Here is a 20,407-nt window from a genome sequence, read left to right as displayed (position 1 = left end):
GTGGGTAGACAGATGGGTGGATAGATGAATAGATAGATAGGTGAACAGGTAGATAGATGGGTGAATAAATGAAGGGATGGGTGGATAGATAGATGAATGGTTGGATAGATGGGGGAGTGCAGGATCTAAGGCAAAATGAGTTTCCTTTTGTCTCCTTGATTCCCCCACTTCATGCTGTAGACAGACAGCCCTCTCACCAAAAGGGCCAATGCCCACTCCTCTTACCATAGCCCCACCCTCTTACCACCATTGGTGGCCCTTCCCAGGCTTGCCTGAGAAATCTCATCTCCTCATCCTTCTTCTCATCTTCGCTGATGATCTTGGAGGTGGTGATGCTCACCTCCACACCATCCACCACAAATTTGCGTGTCCGCTTGAGGGTTTTTTTGTGCAGCTTCGGGTCCTGGCCAGGGAAAACCATTAGACAAGTCTCAGAATTGCAGCTAAGGACCACCTGCCACGGCAGGTGAGGCCACAGCTCTGCTGGGCCCACAGCTTCAGCACCACCCCCAGAGAGATGTAGCCATCCATCTTCTCTCTTGCCTCAACTTAACCTAGGAGCCGGAGGGTCTGAGCTTATTCCCTTGCCTTTCCCAGGTCTCAGTCTTCGGACACTGTGCTGAGGCCTCCCCCACCTTGCTGCCAGCACCTCTCATGCATCCAGGACATGGTGTCAGAAAGAGCTGCATTCTAACCCTCACTCCACCACTTACTGGCTCTGTGTCTCCGGGCCAGCTTCTTGTCCTGTCTGAGCCTCAGCTTCCTCACCTGTTCAGGGAGGATAATCACACTACTTGCCTCCTAGGGAGGTTGTGAAGATCCAACGAGAGAACACACGGTGGATCCACAGAGCAGTGCCCACTCCCGATGCCTGTTCCATGCTTGGCATTTCTTTCTAACGGTTATCACTGCAGACCATACACAACCCTCGCGCATGGTGCCAAAATCCAAAGGAGCTCAAAAATTAAAGGCTGTTTTCATAACTGGTTTGGTAGCCAAAGCTGACCTGGCCTGAACTCCCCACCTGCTGGGAGCCACCGTGAGATTATGCATCGTTGTGATCTTTTACTGTGAGGAATCGCACATGCCACAAGTGGTTGTGCAGGTGCCACCCGGAATCCTGGAGGTGTCAGTGTGTCATAATACGTGGTTCCCTCTGGAAGTTCTCAGCTCTGATTCTGAAGGTGTCCCCATAACCCTCCCGTTCTGCCCACTGCCTCTGGCCTCTTGGCTGGTTTCAAAAGCTCCTTTTTTTAAATGGAGTCTCGCTCTGTTGCCCAGGCTGGAATGCAGTGGCGCAGTCTCAGCTCACTGCAACCTCCGCCTCCCGGGTTCAAGCGATTCTCCTGCCTTAGCCTCCTGGCGCTACTGGCAAGCGCCACCACGCCTGGCTAATTTTTTTTGGGGGGGCAGGGACAGAGTCTTACTCTATTGACAGGCTGGACTGCAGTGGCGCGACCTTGGCTCACTGTAACCTCCGCCTCCCAGATTCAAGCAATTCTCCTGCCTCAGCCTCCTGAGTAGCTGGGACTACAGGTGCCTGCCACCACGCCCGGCTAACTTTTGTATTTTTAGTAGAGACAGGGTTTCACCATGTCAGCCAGGATGGTCTCGATCTCTTTACCTCGTGATCCGCCCACCTCGGCCTCCCAAAGTGCTGGGATTACAGGCGTGAGCCACTGCGCCCGGCCATGCCGGGCTAATTTTTTTATTTTTATTTTTAGTAGAGACAGCGTTTCACCATGTTGGTAAGGCTGGTCTCAAACTCCTGACCTCGTGATCCACCCGCCTCGGCCTCCCAAAGTCCTGGGATTACAGGCGAGAGCCATAGCACCCGGCCCGAAGACTCTTTTTGGTGTAGCACAGCCCTGCCCTCCTAACGAAGGGCCTCCCAGCCTCTGAAAGAAGACTGAGGAACCAGCGTGGCAGGATGCTGAGCCCCACTCCTGCTGAGTCGAGAGCGGCAGACTGTTCTTGCTCCCTGAAGTCTGGGCCCCTGTCTCCTGCTCATGGCACCTCGCCCAGGGGAGCTGGACAGCATCAGCATAGACCCAGCATGCCCGCCTCTCATCTCTCTATGGTGGCCAGCTCACATGTGCCAGGACCCAGGCAGGATGGGTCAGACCGGCCGTGAGAAGTGGAGGCTGGCAGGAGCGAGAGCGGAGGGGAAGAAGGGGCATCCACAGCCACAGCCCTCTGCTGAGAACTGCTCCTGGCCAGGGGGCCTCCATCGCTGAAGGAGCAGGCTCCTAGTCACGCCCAGGGGTGCTGGCGCAGCGGGGGACTCTCACTAGAACAGCCTGAGGACCCTGACACACTGCAGTCAACCAGGAACATTCTCCACAGCCTTGAGAAGAGCAGGGGAGCCCCTGCTCTCGGTGGGTCTGTCTCATTAAAAAGCCAAACAAAAAACCCTTTTGTTCACCTAGTGTCTTTAGGAAAAGTGGCAGGATGCCTGTCCGAAGGAAGACGCTGCTCACAGATAACAGCTGCTGTGCATGCTTGTCACGTGGCCTGTTGGAAATGTGCTTGCCTTCCCTGCCTAAAGCTGACTGGCCGTTGCGGCTCCTGTCACTCCCCTTTGCTTAGCAAATACGTTCGAGTCTCTACTGCGTTTTTCACCAAGTAAATTTGGGAAGGAAAAACAAAACCATACAGTATTTCCTCTAAAATGAGCCTTGGGTAGAGGGTCAGGTGACCCATCGTGAGTTTAATAACACCCTGGGATTTATTGGGGAGGCCAGGAAAGGAGTCAGCCCCTTCCAGCTGCCCAAGAAGAAGGAGGCCATGGCTCCCACTGGGAGAGTTTCGAGTTCGGAGCCTAGGGTCTGACCACCTTCCCACTCCTACCTGGCCCTGGGCTGGCTCCTCACTTCCCTGAGCCTCCATCGGCTTATCTGTAATGTGAGAGGATGAAGGAGGCTGTCTGTTCTTTCTAAAGCACTTGTACAGGGTTCGCCTCCCGCCCAGGCCTCTAGTGCGGTGGCTATTGTCATTCACAACACTGCCCACCTCCAGAAAGGCCCCGGAGGCAGGGAAGACAGCTTTGAGCTGTTTCTTTAGTTGGATTTACCAGTTACCAGCTGGGTCTCGTGGTTGACCTCCCGATGACAGAAATTCATTTGTAGCTAAGGCCTGAGTTCTTGCTCCCAAATTTCACCAGGGCATTTTACCAAGCTTTGAAATTTAAACCCAAACCAACTGCTTGACGTTCCTAAATCCCACACTGAACCCAGATATTCTGGAGATTAAACTATGAGTCAAACCAAAACTCCCTAATGAACCGCTTAAAATGCAAGGAAGCCCCTAAACGCTTTTGAAAGCAAAATGGAGCTGCAGAACATCCCGCAATGGGCTCGCTGCAAGCCCGTGGTGGGAGAGGCAGCGTTACCTTGATGGACAGAGAGCCCATCTCTTTGTTCACCGACAGGTCGGCGGAGAGGTTGGTACCGTAGTCCATGCTCTCAGAGGTGCAGAGGCTGCTGCAGTCCGAGTCCCTCTTGGAAGGGCCTGGAGCTGCCTGGGCAGGGGGCTCCAGGCTGCCATTGGCCAGCTTCTCCCCACCCAAGGTCTCCAGGGCGCTGCTGTTGGGCCGGCTCTGGCTGGTCTTTTGAGATCTGTTGGCTGCTGGGCTGAGGTCCCCACCCTGCTCAGCAACCTGCTTCTCCTGGGCTACCTGAATTCTGGCATCCATTGACACAGGTCGGGACTTCCGCAGGGGCACAGGCACTGCTAGGCCGTTCTCATTTCCAGGGGCCACGACTGGGGCGCTGGTGGTTTGGGGGGATTCGTCCCCAGCGGGCTGGCTGCAGGGCTCATTCACACTGTCCTGAGACTGGCTGGGTGCCAGCGGGGTGGAAGATGGCTCCGTGAGAGGCTTGTCAGCATTGAGGCTTGGCGGACTCACCTCAGAGGAGTTCTGAGTATGGTTCTCCAGAGTCTAGGGAAAAAAAAAAAGATAGTCAAGGCCATGCTGCTGTATGTTCAAGGCAAGAGTCAGAGATGCAATGGAGAGAGTCAGACACCCTCAAGATGAAGTGGGCCAGGGCCAAGAAAGGAGAGCAGACATCTCCCGAGCCACGGTCTTCATCTCTCCCTACTGCCTAACCATAAAAAATTACTATTTATTTTGAGGCATAGCAATCTCCTCGCTATCTCTAATCTTAGCCGAATGTAATAGCTGTTATTCCTCCTAGGAGGCAGCTGTGGCCAGCTGGCCAGCTCATGGCCCACAGGGAGGGGTCAGTGGCCACTCCATTCCAGCCAATTGTGATAATGTGGGAAAACGGCTCCCCTGTGCCCAAACCTTCCCAGTTTTTAAATCTTAATGTTTTAATTTTATTTATCTATTTTTTTGAGACAGGGTCTTGCTCTGTCACCCAGGCTGAAGTGTAGTGGAGCCATTTTGGCTCAATGCAACCTCTGCCTCCCAGGCTCCCACCTGGGAGTGGTCCTCCCACCTCAGCCTCCTGAGGAGCCTCCTGAGTAGCTGGGACTACAGGTGCATGCCACCACATCCAGCCAATATTTGCATTTTTTAGTAGAGACAGGGTTTCGATATGTCACCCAGGCTGGTCTCAAACTCCTGGACTCAAGTGATCTGCCTGCCTCGGCCTCCCAAAGTGCTGGGATTACAGGTGTGAGCCACCGCACCCAGCAAAACCTTCCGATTTTTAAAGACAAGTTTGAAATCTAGGTTTTTAATGGACATCTCTTAACTTTTAGGTGGCAACTAACTCATATTTTTTAAAAAGTCACATAAAGGCCAAGCCAAGCCTGTCTGGGGACTGGATTCAGCCCTTGTGGCCACTAAGTTTTCAGCTTCATTTTTGTGTTTTAGAGTCTTTGTTGGGTGGAAAGTACTGGAAATGTTGCTATGCTATGGTGAAACAGAACATCCTTCCTGTGTATAAAACATAAACGTCCAACTTGGTGAACAGAGTGAGTATCCATGTAGCCACTTTCCAGGTCAGGAGGGGACCACTGCTTTGCCCCAGAGGGCCATCCCCTGCCGCCCCGTCCTTCTCAGTGGCAATGCTCTCCCACCTCTTGACGTAGTCGCTGTTCTGTGGTCTCTAAGTGCTACGGGTGAGCTGTGCCTGCTTCTAAACGTGGTATGAATGGATTTATACTATAAGCATTCCTTTGGGTCTTGCCAGCCACTGGTTTTTAACCTCAGCTATGGCAGCTGGTGGAAGCAACTCCAATCTACCTTCTGGTCAGCACCCACAGTGATGGCTCAAAAACTCAGATCTGATTCTGTCACCTCCAGAGTACCCAGTCCCTGCCTGAAAGCCTTCAGGGCTCCCACTACCCTCAGGACAAAGATCAGCCTCCTGCCGGTAGACAATGGGGCTGGGCGTGAGCGCTTCCTGCCTCCTCCTGGAGCCAGGCCCCACTGAGGTTCTCCTACTCCACATACACCCCTGGCCCTGTCATCTATCGGCTCAGCCAGCCACTTCACTGCATCGATCTCAGTTTTCCTGTCTGTAAAATGGAGCTTGGTTACCCTGTATCAGAGCTGTAGAGTGCCCGGCAGCCACCAGGGGCTCCATGCATGGCTGGGGTGGTTGTGATGATTCTGCTTGCCCCGCCCCTCGGGCCTTTCCTTCTTCACCCTGGTGAGGGTCTGCGCCAGCCTCAGGCTTCACCCAGGACTGAATTAAATCTGAGAGAGCCGGAGTGCCATCCACAGCACAAAGATGTGGGCCAGCTCCATCCCGTGATGGGTAAGTCCAGCCCTTGCTTCTCTAGGTACAGGGAGCCATCGGGACGGCCACCCTATCCCTGGGAAGAGGCCTCCCCCAGCAGCAAGACCAGGGACTACAGAGCAACAGCTCGGGCCGGAATCCAGCCCACAGACATGTTTTCCTTGGCTCAGAGGGTTTTTAGAAATTTAAATCAGCTTTAATTTCAATCTAAATCCAGCAAGCACTGAAGCTGCAAAAGTGTTCCAAATGTGCCCAGACATGGGTTCCCTTGGCACCGAGCACAGCTAGAGGGGGGCCAGGGTGCTGCCTGTGGCCATATGCAGCCTCACGTATTTATCCCAAAGTGAGCTAAAAACAGTCTCATTTGGGATGTGAGCCGTGACGGGAACAAAGGATGGGAAGCCATGAATCAGTTACCAACTCTTAAAAATTGGAAGATTTCATGTGAAAATCTAGATCCCTGGTATCTCCTGAAAACTCACAGGATCAGGATCCGGCCAACACCCTCTGCCGCCAACCCCCCCGCCCCCGGCCCACAGGCCAACTTATGTTACCTGCAGCATGGGCGTCTGCAACCTCTGAGCTGGGAAGAAATTGCCTGAGCCAGAGTCCCAGCTTTCCCTGCCCCTCCCACACCAGCAGGGCCAGCTGAGATCCCATCCTCCCAGCCCCCGCTAAGCCCCACTCTCCCCGGCCTTACGGAGGTGGCATCCACGGGGTCCTCCTCTTCCCCCTCATCCCGGCCGTCTTCAATCTCTTCCATCACCTCGGCCTTGGCCTCGGCCACCAGCTCCCGCAGAGCCTTGTTACTGGTGATGCTGCTGACAAAGGGATGCTGAGGGGACAAAATGTACCTAGATTAGAACCACTCTGGGGTCAGGGTGGGGTGGAAGAGGCTGGGGGAGCTTAGCCCCCGGGCCAGAAAAGGCCAGCCTCATTCCTGAGCAAAATGTACACATGAACTTGGAGACCCAGAGACAGCCTGGAAAGTCCCAAGTGTGTCGGAAAAAGGGCAGATCCCAGCTCTGTTTCTCAGTGGCTATGTGACCTTGAGCATGTCACTTAACCTCTCTGAGCCACAGGCTCCTCATCTCTCAAGTGGACACGATAACAAGGAACCCACAGGGAGGTCATGCGGATTAAATGAGATCATGCACTTGAAAATGCTTAGCCCAAAGTAGGAGCTCAAGCCGTGTTTGCAGGGAGGGTGTCTATTTTCCTTTTTAAATGGTTTTAATATATAGTTTTACAAAATATGCTACATACATTTTCTTGAGGAATAACATTCCTACAGCAAAGTTCACAGGTTGTAAACCTCAATGCCTTTTTTTTTTTTTTTTTTTTTTTTTGAGACAGAGTTTCACTCTTGTTGCCCAGGCTGGAGTGCAGTGGTGCAATCTCGGCTCACTGCAAACTCCATCGACCAGGTTCAAGGGATTCTCCTGCCTCAGCCTCCCAAGTAGCTGGGATTACAGGCATGCACCACCATGCCAGGCCAATTTTTTGTATATTCAGTAGAGGCGGGGTTTCACCATGTTGGCCAGGCTGGTCTCAAACTCCTGACCTTAAGTGATCCACCCACCTCAGCCTCCCAAAGTGCTGGGATTACAGGCGTGAGCCACCATGCCCAGCCTCAATGACTTTTTACATATATATGCACCCAGCGTAACTGCCACCCAGCTCAAGATACAGAACATTTCCATCACTGGGGAAGGCTCCCGTCTCCCTTGGCAGGCAACCCCACTCCCACGCCGCCAGCCTCGGGAGCCTGCTCCTCAGCTTCCTAGAATCAGAGCATCGTGTGTGCAGTCTTTCGCGTTGGCTTCCTTTACTCGGCGTCATGACTGTGAGATTCACCTACATTGTCATCTATTTCGGTAAACTGTTCCTGTTTTATTTCTGTGCAGGGTCTCACTGTACGAATATGGCAGTTTGTTTATTCATCCTACTGCTGCCGGACATCTGGGCTGTTTCCCATTTTTGGCAACTATGAATAAAGCTGCTAGAGACATTCTCGTATATGTCTTTGGGTGGACATATGTGTTTGGTTTTAAGAAAGGAAATACAAGATCTTGAGGCAGAGTGGTGTATGTTCTATTCTAGGTTTTTAGAGAAATGTCAGAGTCTTTAAAAGTGAATGTTCTTTTACGGACCTTGCAAAACGCCAAAGCAAAAGGTCTTAGCGATATTAAGTCAGTGTGAGGTATCGTGGGTGAAGGCACCCGGGTGTAGCCAAGGATGTGGGATTCCTCAACCCACCATGCTCACCCAGGGCCACTGGGAAAGGAGTGATGGGGTGGGGTGGGGGCATGATGAAGCTAGAATTTGCTCATTTACAATTTACAGGAAGGCTCTCAAGAAATTCACTGTTTTTACTCTCAGAAAATGTATCCGGGGAGGAAGTGTCAACAAGATTGCTGGGGAAGTATTTAAATGACTAAAAAACAAATTTCTAGCACCTGGAAAGCACATTCAGAAAGATATGTTCATCACAAATCATTCTTATCTGTTTGTTCATTTAAAACAGTTCAATTGGCCGGGCGCGGGGACTCAAATGATAAACCAGAGACTTCCAGATCTTGTATAGCTGAGGCTGGTGGAGACCAAAGTCTGCAGGCAGAGGGGCCTCATTCAAAGTCGAATTCAAGGGATATGAAGGGGTTCCCCAGGGAAAGATCTGGGCACAGAGAATTCCAGGCAGAGGGAGCAGCTGGTACAAAGAAGGCCCAGAGACTGGACTGAGCTTGGCGGCAGGAGCCACAAGACAGGCGGGATGGTGGGACACAGGACGCAGAGGAATGATGGGGTGTGTATACAGGTGAACCACAGAGACTGTCCTCACAAGCCACCAGCAGGCTGCAGTGCAGCAGTGATACTACCACCCTTTAAAGATGTCATTCTGGCTGCTCTGTACTTTTAAGAGTTCTTGAGTGGGGCATTAAGGGTTTACTAATCATGGGAGGCAAAGTAGCATAGAACTTAAGAGTGCTGGCTATAGACACTAGAACCAAGGCACCTGGTAAAATCCAGCCTCCACCAACTGGGGCAAGTCACTTAACCTTGAGTCTCAGTTTGCTCAACTATATACTAGGAGCAGCTGTTATAAGCATTATGGCAAATGCTCAGATATGGCAGCCATCATCATCACCATCATCTTCCTTCACCACCATCACCACTACCATCACTACCATCATCACCACCATCATCCCCATCCCCATCACCATCACCCCCATCACCACTATCATCACCATCACCATGACCATTACCATCACCACCATCACCCCCATCAGCAGCAGGAGCACCAGCACAATCAGAAAAGCCTGTTATGGCTGGGTGCGGTGGCTCACACCTGTAATCCCAGCACTTCGGGAGGCCAAGGCGGTGGATCACCTGAGGTCAGGAGTTCAAGATCAGCCTGGTCAACATGGTGAAACCCAGTCTCTACGAAAAATAACAAAAATTAGCCGGGCGTGGCGGCACATGCCTATAATCCCAGCTACTTAGGAGGCTGAGGCAGAAGAATTGCTTGAACCCAGGAGGCAGAGGTTACAATGAACCAAGATCATGCCACTGCACTTCAGCCCGGGTGACAGAGGGAGACTGTCTCAAAAACAACAAAAAAAGAAAAGCCTGGTTTGCATTCCTAGTCACTCCTATTCCCTCCCAAATGCCCCCAGAGTACAGCTCTTTGGAACCAAAGGTGAGAACCAAGATCTCAAAGGTTCCTAAGCTCCACATTGCACAATCTAATACAAGTGAACTTGAGCGAAATGCCACGGGACACTTCACCGCAGTGGCTGAAGCAGATGCGGCAGAAATAAACAAATGCATTCATGGGCTTCTGGAAACACCAGCTTTTCATCGGGGCACCCCAGGTATTGATCAAATCAGTGGCTTTTCAGCACGGCCAGGAACTCCGCTTTCTTGAGGCAGAACCATCTGCTCCACTGCCTTCCCCGACCACCCCAGCGTCCTTAGGAGGAAGGGGGGCATGGGGAAGAAAGCCTGTGATAGGCAGGTGAGCAGGGCAGCTCTGCGGGCACCAGAGCAAGCAAGGCTGGCACACAGGGCCACCAGTCCTGTGGCTAATTAGGTCCAAACACTGTTTTACAGACTGCTCTGGGACACAAAACACAGACCACCTCCGACACTCCATCAGCTCCGCCTCCAGAGATGTGTTTAAAGGCCCATTAAAGAGAGAACGCCCTGGCTATGCTGCAAGGGAGAATGCTAGCCTGCACCAGGTAGGCTGGTCTGGGCACACGTGTCCCCAGTGGAAGGCTAGATGACAGAGGAACTTGACCGCCCAGTCCTCCAGTAAGAGGCACTGGCTGGCTGTTCAGTGCCATCTTTGCTGAAAAAGGCCAAAACAGGTGGCGTCACACAGCTCACCAACCAGCACCTGCCCTCTAGCCAGGGCCTCCCCTGCCATCTAAACAGACATTCTTTCCAAGAACTGGAGCCTACTTTTCCTCTATGTGCTTAGAAACCGTCAGCCAGAGGGGTCCTATACTCCAAGATGGGCTTTAAAAAACGCTCAATAGGCCGGGCATGGTGGCTCACACCAGCACTTTGGGGGGCCAAGGTGGGCGGATCACTTGAGGTCAGGAGTTCGAGACCACCTTGGCCAACATGGCGAAACCCCATCTCTACTAAAAATACAAAAATTAGCCGGGCGTGGTGGCGGGCGCCTGTAATCCCAGCTACTCGGGAGGCTGAAGCAGGAGAATCGCTTGAACCCAAGAGGCGGAGATTGCAGTGAACCGACATCAGGCCACTGCACTCCAGTCTGGCAACACAGAGAGACTCCATTTAAAAAAAATTAAAAAAATAAAAACACCTAATAATGCTCACAGTTTCCAGGCACTGGCATCTCTTTGAATCCTCTCTCCCTCTCTTCTGGTCTCCCTCTCTCCCTCTCACTCTTTCATTCATTCGGAGAGGCAGCTTGCCAGAGAGGTCAAGAGCACAGACTCTTGAACCCGAGGACCAGGTTCAGAACCCAGCTCTGTGGCTTACAGGCTATGTGACCTTGTGTAGGCTACTTCACCGCTGTGTGCCTCAGTTTTACCATCGGCTCAATGGAGAACTGAACAGCACCTACTTCAGAGCGTTGGTATGAGGATTAAATTAGGTGACATTTGCTAAGTACTTAGAGTAGTACCTGGCATGGAGGTACTACCACCATCATCACCTTCACCACCATCACCACTACCATCACCACCATCATCACCATCACTGTCATCACCACCATCGTCCCCATCACCATCACCATCTCTGGAGAAAGGGTTATGTAACCATTTGTTAGGTAAAAATAAGTCAATTTTGGCCAGGCGTGGTGGCTCACATGTGTAATCCCAACACTTTGGGAGGCCGAGGCAGGCAGATCTCCTCAGGTCAGGAGTTTGAGACCAGCCTGGCCAACATGGTGAAGCCCCATCTCTACTAAAAACACAAAAATTACCCAGGCGTGGTGGCGCATGCCTGCAATCCCAACTACTTGGGAGGCTGAGACAGGAGAATCACTTGAACCCAGGGGGTGGAGGTTGCAGTGAGCTGAGATACCTCCACTGAACTTCAGCCTGGAGACACAGTGAGACTCCGTCTCAAAAAAAAAAAAAAAAAAAAAAGTCAATTTATTTAGCAAATACTTGCTGAGGGCTCTCTACATACCAGGCACTGTTCCTGGGACCTATCGGTGAACGAAACAAAGATGCTGACCTCGGAGCGCTGACATGCCTAGCGAGGAGTTTGACAACAAACCTAATAAGCGAGTAACATCCTGAGTGCCATGGGCCATGGAAGAAGGAAGAAGTAGGGCAGGGAAAGAGGACTGGGAATGTGGGGTGTGTAGTGGGTTCACAATTTCATGTGGGTGGTTGGGGGAGGCCTCAGCACAAGGCTGACATTAGAGCAATGACTTGAAGAGGAGAGTGAGTCACAGAGGGATCCGGAGGAAGGCCATTCCGGGCAGCACGGACAGCCAGTGCCAAGGCCCTGAGGCAGGAACATGCCTGCTGTGTTTGGAGCACAGCAAGGGGGCTGGGCAGGCTGGAGCAGAGTGAGGCTGGAGTGTGGGAGCGAGAGAGGCGAGGGGGTCAGAAGGGTGGGCGGGCGGATCACACAGCACTCTAACGGCCCTGAGACTCTGGGTTTTCCCTAGAGTGAAATGGCAGCCACTGGGGAGCTTCGGCCAGGGCCGGACATGAGCTGGCCTCTGTTGAGAAGGTTCCCTCTGGCTGCTGTGCTCAGCCCAGACCCAACGGAGAGGGCAGGGGACCAGCGTGGAGGCAGCAGCTCGAGTGAGAGGTGGTGGCAGCCCAGGTAGTGGCTGCAGTGGAAGGGCGGGAAATGGTTGAAGTCTAGACATGTGCTGAGGGCAGGGACAACGGGATTTCCTGATAGGTGGGCTAGGAGTGTGGAGGAAAGAGAAGCAAGGGTGCCTGCATGGTTTGGGGCCTGAGCCACTGGAAGGGTGGAGCTGCCATCGGCTAAGATGGGAAAGCCAGTGGTGGAGCACGTCGGCAAAAAGATCCAAGTGCTCAGAGTTCGTGTGAGATGCCCGCTGGACATCTGGGGAGTAAACAGCTGGACGCGGGCCGAGGCTGGGAGTGCTGCACACTGGGCACGTGGAGATGGAGGGAGGGCCCTGTGCACTCTCATGCTAACAAGATGGGCCAAAGTGGGGCGAGCAAAGGCAACGGAGAAGGAGAGGCTGATGACCAAGGGTGTGTGGAGGTCTGGAGGTCGAGTGCCGACAGGAGGAGGAGGAGATCGACTGGGCTGGTGCCGTTGATGGGTCCAGTGAGACAAACACCGAGGCTGACCCATGGCACAGAAATCTCTGATGACCTTGACAAGAGCAGCTGTGACAGAGTAGACGGGTTTAAGAGCAAATTCAGCCAGTATCTACTCAGCATCTCGTATGTGACAGCTGTGTTGTTAACAATGTTCCATACAAAATCTCATTCACTCACCCAATTCTGTGCAGCCAGCACTCTCTACATCTTACAGATGAGGAAACTGAGGCACAGAGTGAGAACCATGCAGATGCTGGGGCGGGGAGGGGGGTGGTGTGTCTGATTTCAGAGCCTGGTTACTACCCACAACTGGGTCCGGGCCCACAGAATGTCTGCAGGAGTCAATGAATGAATCACAAACCAGTGGGGGCGTGAATCACCCCGCCCAGGGCAGACACAGGGAGACGCGAGGGCCTGGCGCTTCTTGGAGCAGGCAGGCACCCTGAAGGCTGACAGCACTGGAGTAGGGGCCTGGGAAGCCAAGAGCCGGGCCCACCTCTGTCACTCAAAGCCAAGCGGCCTTGGGCCGGTCACCTCCCTGCTCTGATCCTGGTGCCCTCCCCTGAGGGGGTAACACCATGCCCACCCTCTCTCACTGGAGAGGAAAAGGCGCGTGGGTGAAGCAGCAGCAGCGCAGCAGGCATGAAACGCGCTTTATTCATCTCCAGAGATTGTCCCTTTGTTCCGCAACCCTTTCTGTTGGACGGCAAGAATCCTCTGGCAGGACATTTTTCCAAGTACGGAGCGGAAATTCCTGGCTGAGGCTGCAGCTCCGGAGCTGCCATGCGGGGATGGGGGACAGCTGGTCTCTCCGTGGAATGTCCTGGAAGCCGGATGCATCAGGGCAGGAGGTGCCTCTTACAGGAAACAATTGGCCCCAAGCAGCTTGGACAGTGACAACAGCCCCACTCAACCCCACCCACTTCAGGGGGCCCCAGCCCACTCCCCACAATACCCAGAAAATGAGGCCTTTGGGCACTCCAGAAATTTGCTTTCAAACACATTATAGAAATGTAAAAGGAACAGCTGTGACCCCCCACCCCCGGCAGTAGACAGACCCCATTTTGCATTCTGGTTCCTTTCATTTTTTAAAAAATAAATACATCGGTCCTATGCATCAAGCGTTCCTTGAGCACTGTGCTTGAGAGTTAGGCTAAGCGCTTCATAGCACCTCTTCATTTAATCCTCACAACCACCCAGTAAGGGCACTGCTGCCCTTCACTCCCATTTCAGACTGACAAGCGAGTCACAGAGAGGTTCAGCCGTTCGCCCAGGGGCTCACAGCCAGTAAGTGGCAGAGCTGGGATTCGAACCCTGGACTTTCCTGCTGCAGCTCACACTCATAGTAACTAAGCTGCTACCCCAGAAGGACACATAGTGGCTCAGAATGCCGACCACAGGCCCCGTGCATGGCACACAGGAGGAAGCTGGGAAAAGCTGGGTGAATACAAAGACTCAAGTGCCTGGTGTGGCCCCTTCCTCCCCTTCCTGCCACCTCACCTCTAAGACTGTCATGCTGGGGGTAGAGCCGGAGCAGACAGAGCAGTGAAAGGGCAGACCTGTTGCATCACCCAGACCCATTCCTCCCTCTTCCATCAGTGGCAGTGACATGTGGATAGTGGTCGGCAGATTTGCAGACGGCTGGGCAAGTGCTGTGCACAGCCTTCAGAACACTGCTGTGAACACACCGACCTCACCCAGCTGCCAGCCATGACACCCTAACACGAGGCACGGGCCCAGGCAAAGGGTGGCTCACAGCTCCCTCCAACAGTTCAAAAAGCTTCCAGGGAACCATCATCCACCTGCCCACTCTAAGACAATACTGCCAGTTAATGAGATGCTCAGAGTCTCCTGATCCTGCACACAGCAGCCAGAAGGCAGAAGGACCCTTGTAAATGGAGGTCGGATACTGTGTCTCCCCGAATGCACAGATAAAGCCCAAGACCTGGCTCTGGCTTGCAAGGCCCTGCAGGACCCTGTGTGTAGAAAATAGCACCGCGAGCTTCAGAAAGGGCGGCTAACAAGGTTGAATCCTCAGCTGGTCTCTGCAGACTAGGCGAGGGCTCCCACCATTAACTGGTAAGAGTGGCCCGCTCTGCCTAAACTGTTCTGCAAACAATATGGCTTAGGTTGAATACCTGTTTTCCTTCTAGAGTCTGGAACTTTGGTCTGTGCCAGGCAGGGCGTGCCTATGTGACCACTACCCAGTAAAAGTCCTAAGGGGCTTCCCTGGTGGACAGCACAGAGAATTAAGCTGTTCTGGTGACTGTACTGGGAGAGGGCCCTGGAAGCTTGCACCTGGCTCCCGAGACCTTTTCCCACGCGCCTCCTCCTTGGGCTGAGTTCTCGCTGTGCTTTTGCTGTCCTAAGTCTCCGGAGGGAGAGAATATGCTGAGGCCAGGTGTTCTCCTAGGGAACCACTGAACCTTGGGGCAGACGCCCCAGGGCCTCTCCGCTCTCATCTCCCCTTCTCTCCCCTCCCCTCCCCTGGCCCCTGTGCTCCTGCTCCCCCACCTCCCCCCGCCACCCCCGGCTCTTCCCAGCATGTGCGGAACATGCTGCAGTCCCAGGCCTTTGCCTCCTCTCTCTCTGGGCCACTGGCCTCACTCCTTCCCTTCCTGTGGGCATCTGCTCACCCGGAGAGCCCTTCCTTATCCTCTCTTACAAGACAACAGCCGTTCCCAGGCGCCCCACCCCGCACTGTGGACCTCCTTCCGTGGCACTGACCACCCTCTGCCATGCGCACATACTTGCTTATTTGCCGCCTGTCTCCCCACTGGAGCACACGCTCCATGAGGACAGGTTCTGGGTGGCTTCGTTCCCCAAGGCACTCCCAACACAGAGCTGGCATTCAGGAGGTGCCTGGGGAATACCGGCTGAGGGACGCACAGCTGTCCATGCTGTCCCCTGGTCGGGGTGAGAACACGCCCAGCATCCAGGTCACTGGTGAGTTCATTGGGCTCCGCCCTTCAGAGAGCGGAGTGGGAGGGGCATCCACTCACCTCCAGCAGCTGCGCCGCGCTGGGCCGCGTTTCTGGGTTCTTATCCAGCGCTATCTTCAGGAAGTCACGGAACTCTACAGACCTGGGAGGACAAGCATCAGAGATAAGCACGGAGGAGGCCAGAGCAGAGAGAAGTCCCCCACGTCACAGACTCCACTGTCCCAATCACCCCCTCAAACGACAGAGGGAACTTTCACAAGCTAGAACAGCAAAAGGGCCTACACGACGCCCTTTTCATCATGGACATCCCTGTCCAGATGGGGACCCAGAAATCAGAGGGGAGCAGGGACTTGCCCAGGCCGCGCAGTGAGGAGACTCAGCAGGTCCGGGATTTGAACCCAGGCCCCCGATGTCCCGCCCAGGGTTGTGCCATGTGGCTCCTACGCCTCAGCTGGGGCTCCTATTCTCCCAGTGGGAGCTGGCTTATTTGGGTGACTTGGTTTGTGCTGGTGAAGATCTCATGTCAAGAGCACAGAGGGGGCTCGGTAGCTCACGCCTGTAATCCCAGCACTTTGGGAGGCCAAGGCAGATGGATCCCTTTAAGGCCAGGAATTCAAGACCAGCCTGGGCAACATAGGAGACCTTGTCTCTACAGAAAATTAGCCAGGCATAGTGGTGGGTGCCTGTAGTCCCAGCTACAAGGGAGGCTGAGATGCGAGGATCTCTGGAGCCTAGGAGGTCGAGGTTGCAGTGAGCTATGACTGCACCACTGTACTCCAGTCTGAGCAAAAGAGTGAGGCCCTATCTCAAAAAAAAAAAAAAAAAAAAAAAAGGAACACAAAGGGAAAAAGAGGCACGAAGGGCCCGGGGGGACTCAGAAAGGCCGGAAGACCCCCAGGCCCCAGTCTCCTCTTGCGGCTAGCAGCACCAGGAGAACCCTACCGCTGCACCTCCCCAGCCCCGCCCACCACATATCCCAGCCCTAACCGGCGCAGGCACCCCGGCAGGTGGCCCTGCCCCTGCTCCTCACCACTTAGAGGGCGTGAGCAGCGTGGGAGGGTCCGACTTGGCGATCTTTAGCAGGACCCGCATGGGGTTGAGCTCGTGGTGTGGCGGCTCGATCTGGGCCATCTCAATCAGCGTGATGCCCAGGGACCAGATGTCGGCTTTGTAGTCGTACGGTGTGTCCTTCATGGTCTCACACATGACCACCTCGGGGGCCATCCTGAACCAACCAAGGGACAACATAGGGCTAAGAATCTGGCCTCCACAGGTGCTTCTTGGACATTCAGGGTCAAGGGCCACCACGAGCCACTGTCGGGGGTTGGCAGCACTCCCGAATCATGATCTGCATGACTTTGCATCCCACTGTCTTCCTTAGGACGCTCTTCCACAGAAAAACGCCTCCACGCGGCTCCCCGCCACGTCCTGCTGCAGTTCCGATGCCTACCACGAGATGGCAGCAGCAACCCGGAACACAGAGTCCTGGGGAGGGGTCGGGTGGGAGTGGAGGGAAGGTGCGGAGCAAAAAACCAGGGCGTGGAGGTGGGTGGGCGAGAAGACAACAGCACAGAGAGAAGGAGAAACAGGTATAAAAGGGGGGAGAGAGAGAGCAAGGGTGAGTAACAAGCAAGCAAGAAAGGAGCCCAAACTCCACAATGGCAAGTAATGCACATGAAAAAACTGAAAACAAGGCAAACAGAGAGTAGTCAGGCGTGAAATTGAGTGACAGTGTTTTGTTTTTAAAGTAATAGTTCTGGAAAAGAAGGAAACACGACAGACTAGAGAAGTCCAGGAAGACTTCACATGAGGGTAGGAACCGAACTTGTACTGTTCACCTTCACGGCCCGCATCCCCGGCCCTCAATACACACGTGGTGAATAAATTACGAACTGAATCCTGTTTCAGAGATTCTAGTTCAGTTATCAATGGAGTGCCTTCTATGTGCACCATTTCATTTCATTCTCACAGTAGCCTTATTAAGTAGGGGCTATTATATCCCTAATTTTATGGATGAAGAAACTGAGGCACGGGAAAACTAAGCAGCTCGTCCAAGGTCACATGGCTAGTAAGCCATGGGGCTGGGCGTGCGCCCACAGGCTGACCTGGCAGCTCTTGTCTCCCGGCCCCTCTCTGTCTACAGCGCCTAGTGGTCACCTTGGAGAGTTTTAACGTCCAGTTCATTCCATTTCTAGAAGCTACACGACTCACCAGTAAGGAGTGCCGATGAAGGAATCTCGTTTCTGTAGAGTCTTCAGATTCTTGGCAGACACACCGAAGTCAGCTGCAAGACAAAATCTCAGATAGCGTTTTACACGGACATTCCTCTACCCACAGCCCTGGGGTAAAAGCCGGGGAGGTGGACTCAGGGATACACATTCCAAGTCGACTAACAGATGCCATTTTCTATCTAGCAAATTAGAGAGCATTAAAAATATGAGAATAGGCCGGGCGCGGCGGCTCAAGCCTGTAATCCCAGCACTTTGGGAGGCCGAGACGGGCGGATCACAAGGTCAGGAGATCGAGACCATCCTGGCTAACACGGTGAAACCCCGTCTCTACTAAAAAATACAAAAAACTAGCCGGGCGACGTGGCGGGCGCCTGTAGTCCCAGCTACTCGGGAGGCTGAGGCAGGAGAATGGCGTAAACCCGGGAGGCAGAGCTTGCAGTGAGCTGAGATCCAGCCACTGAACTCCAGCCTGGGCAACAAAGCGAGACTCCGTCTCAAAAATAATAATAATAACATATATATATATTTATATGAATATCTGCTGCTGTGAGGAAGTACTGAGATGAACACTTTCTACTAACGAGAGCCTGCACTGGCAAGAGCCTTCAGGAAAGCAACTTGGCAATAAACAGCAAGAACCTTTAAAATATCCATACCATTTTAATCCAATAATTCCAAATCTAAGACTCTGCCCTAATGAAACAGTCTTAAATTTAAAAAAAAAAAATGCATAATGATGTTAATCAAAATCCCATTATAATAACAGTGCCATTATAAAATTATAATAGTGACATACTAAAAACAACCATAATTGCTTGGTTATCAGGAAGTGATTTTAAAACTTTTTATATAGATTGAGAAAAATGGAGGCCAGGCTCCCCGCCACGTCCTGCTGCACTCAGGCAGCGTGGCTCACACCTGTAATCCCAACACTTTGGGAGGCCGAAACAGGCAGATCACTTGAGGCCAGGAGTTTGAGATCAGCCTGTGCAACATGGCAAAACCCAGTCTCTAGTAAAAATACAAAAATTAGCCAGGTGTGGTGGTGTTCACCTGTAATCCCAGATACTTGGGAGGGTGAGGCACAAGAATCACTTGTACCTAGGAGGTGGAGGCTGCAGTGAGCCGCGATCGCACCACTGCACTCTAGCCCAGGCAATAGAGCGAGACTGTCTCAAAAAAAAAAAAAAAAAAAAAAAATTAGCCAGGTGTGGTGGCATGTGCCTATAGTCCAAATTACTTGGGAGGCTGAGGTGAGAGAATCGCTTGAACCCAGGAGGCAGAGGCTGCAGTGAGCCAGGACTGTGCCACTGTGCTCCAACCTTGGCGGTATTTATTGATTACTATTTGTTTTTATTTATTTATTTATTTTTGAGATGGAGTCTTGCTCTGTCACCCAGGCTAGAGTGCAATGGTGCAATCTTGGCTGACTGCAACCTCTGTCTCCCGGGTTCAAGCGATTCTCATGCCTCAGCTCCCCGAGTAGCTGGGATTATAGGCATGCGCCACCATGCCTGGCAAATCTTTGTATTTTTAGTAGAGATGGGGTTTCACCATGTTGCCCAGGCTGGTCTCGAACTCCTAACCTCAGGAGATCCACCCGCCTTGGCCTTCCAAAGGGCTGGGATTATAGGCGTGAGCCACTGCACCTGACTTTATTGATTACTATTTATATTACTGTATAAGGTTAAGTGGGGAGAAGGGTGATACACAGTTGACTATATTGTCTGGTCAGAATTATGCCCCTCTCACCCCAAAAAGGGCAAAAATACACACTGAACTGACTTGGAGGAAATACCACACTACTTAAATGGCTGTCTGTGGGCGGTGAGACTTCCACAACTTTGCTATGATAAACGTGTATTATTTGCAGGACTAGCAAAAATAAATGAATACTTTTTTTTTTTTCATGACAGGGTCTCACCCTGTCACCCAAGCTGGAGTGTAGTGGTGCAATCATGGCTCACTGCAGCCTCAACCTCCCAGGCTCAAGCAATCCTCCCACCTCAGCATCCTAAGTAGCTGGGACTACAGCTGCATGCCACCACACCCAGCTCATTTTTGTATTTTTTTGTAGAGATGGAGTCTCTATGTTGCCCAGGCTGGTCTCAAACCCTGGGTTCAAGCAATCCTCCTGCCTTGGCCTCCCAAAATGCTAGGATTACAGGCGTGAGGCACCAGGCCCAGCCAATAAGATGCATCTTTACATGCCCTCCAACACTATCAGTCTTTCGTCACACACCCACCGCAAGAGAAGAATTCAGGGTTACCAAGAGAGATTTTCTCCAGGGCTCCTGCCTTCTGGGGCGAAGTTTCATCTTGACTGAAAACTAGATTCAGAATGAAACAAACTTGGAGAGAACCCGGGATGCTCCATTTGAAACTCCCGGAATGGAATTGATGAGGGGTGTCCCCTGCGAGCTGATGGCTGCCTCTGGACAATTCATCCCAAGAAGCTGCAGCACTGTGACAACTTCTGACCACCCTGGGCACCTGTGCCTGGTCTTGAGCTGTATCCAGGAGCTCCTTTCAGACTCGCAATTTGAAACGAGGAGGCGGCACAATGCCAAGAGGCTGGGTCTGAATATGGGAGAACTTGGCTCCAGCCTCCGCTCTTCTGCTTCACTGTGCACTCACCCATTCATTCACGTGCTCACTAAGCTCCATCAGGAGCGAGACACCAGCTGGGATCAGAGAATACAATGAGGACCCTTGGGGAATCC

At 52.8% G+C, this 20,407-nt stretch overlaps 1 protein-coding gene across 2 annotated transcripts in view; it reads right to left on the bottom strand.

Moving 5' to 3' along the window:
• Positions 1 to 20,407, bottom strand: part of LOC105480952 (serine/threonine kinase 10) — a 148,205-nt gene that overhangs the window by 44,733 nt on the left and 83,065 nt on the right. For both annotated transcript variants that reach the window (XM_071098089.1, XM_071098090.1), the window contains 6 exons: positions 17,665 to 17,737; positions 16,484 to 16,678; positions 15,514 to 15,595; positions 6,412 to 6,546; positions 3,392 to 3,940; positions 273 to 403 (listed from right to left, as the gene is read on the bottom strand). In XM_071098089.1, the coding sequence (XP_070954190.1) occupies positions 273 to 403; positions 3,392 to 3,940; positions 6,412 to 6,546; positions 15,514 to 15,595; positions 16,484 to 16,678; positions 17,665 to 17,737 (1,165 nt within the window). The remainder of the gene's footprint in view (positions 1 to 272; positions 404 to 3,391; positions 3,941 to 6,411; positions 6,547 to 15,513; positions 15,596 to 16,483; positions 16,679 to 17,664; positions 17,738 to 20,407) is intronic.

The sequence above is a fragment of the Macaca nemestrina genome, chromosome 6, assembly GCF_043159975.1.
Source record: "Macaca nemestrina isolate mMacNem1 chromosome 6, mMacNem.hap1, whole genome shotgun sequence".
Classification (NCBI taxonomy): domain Eukaryota; kingdom Metazoa; phylum Chordata; class Mammalia; order Primates; family Cercopithecidae; genus Macaca; species Macaca nemestrina.
This window is presented reverse-complemented; position numbering and strand designations above follow the sequence as displayed.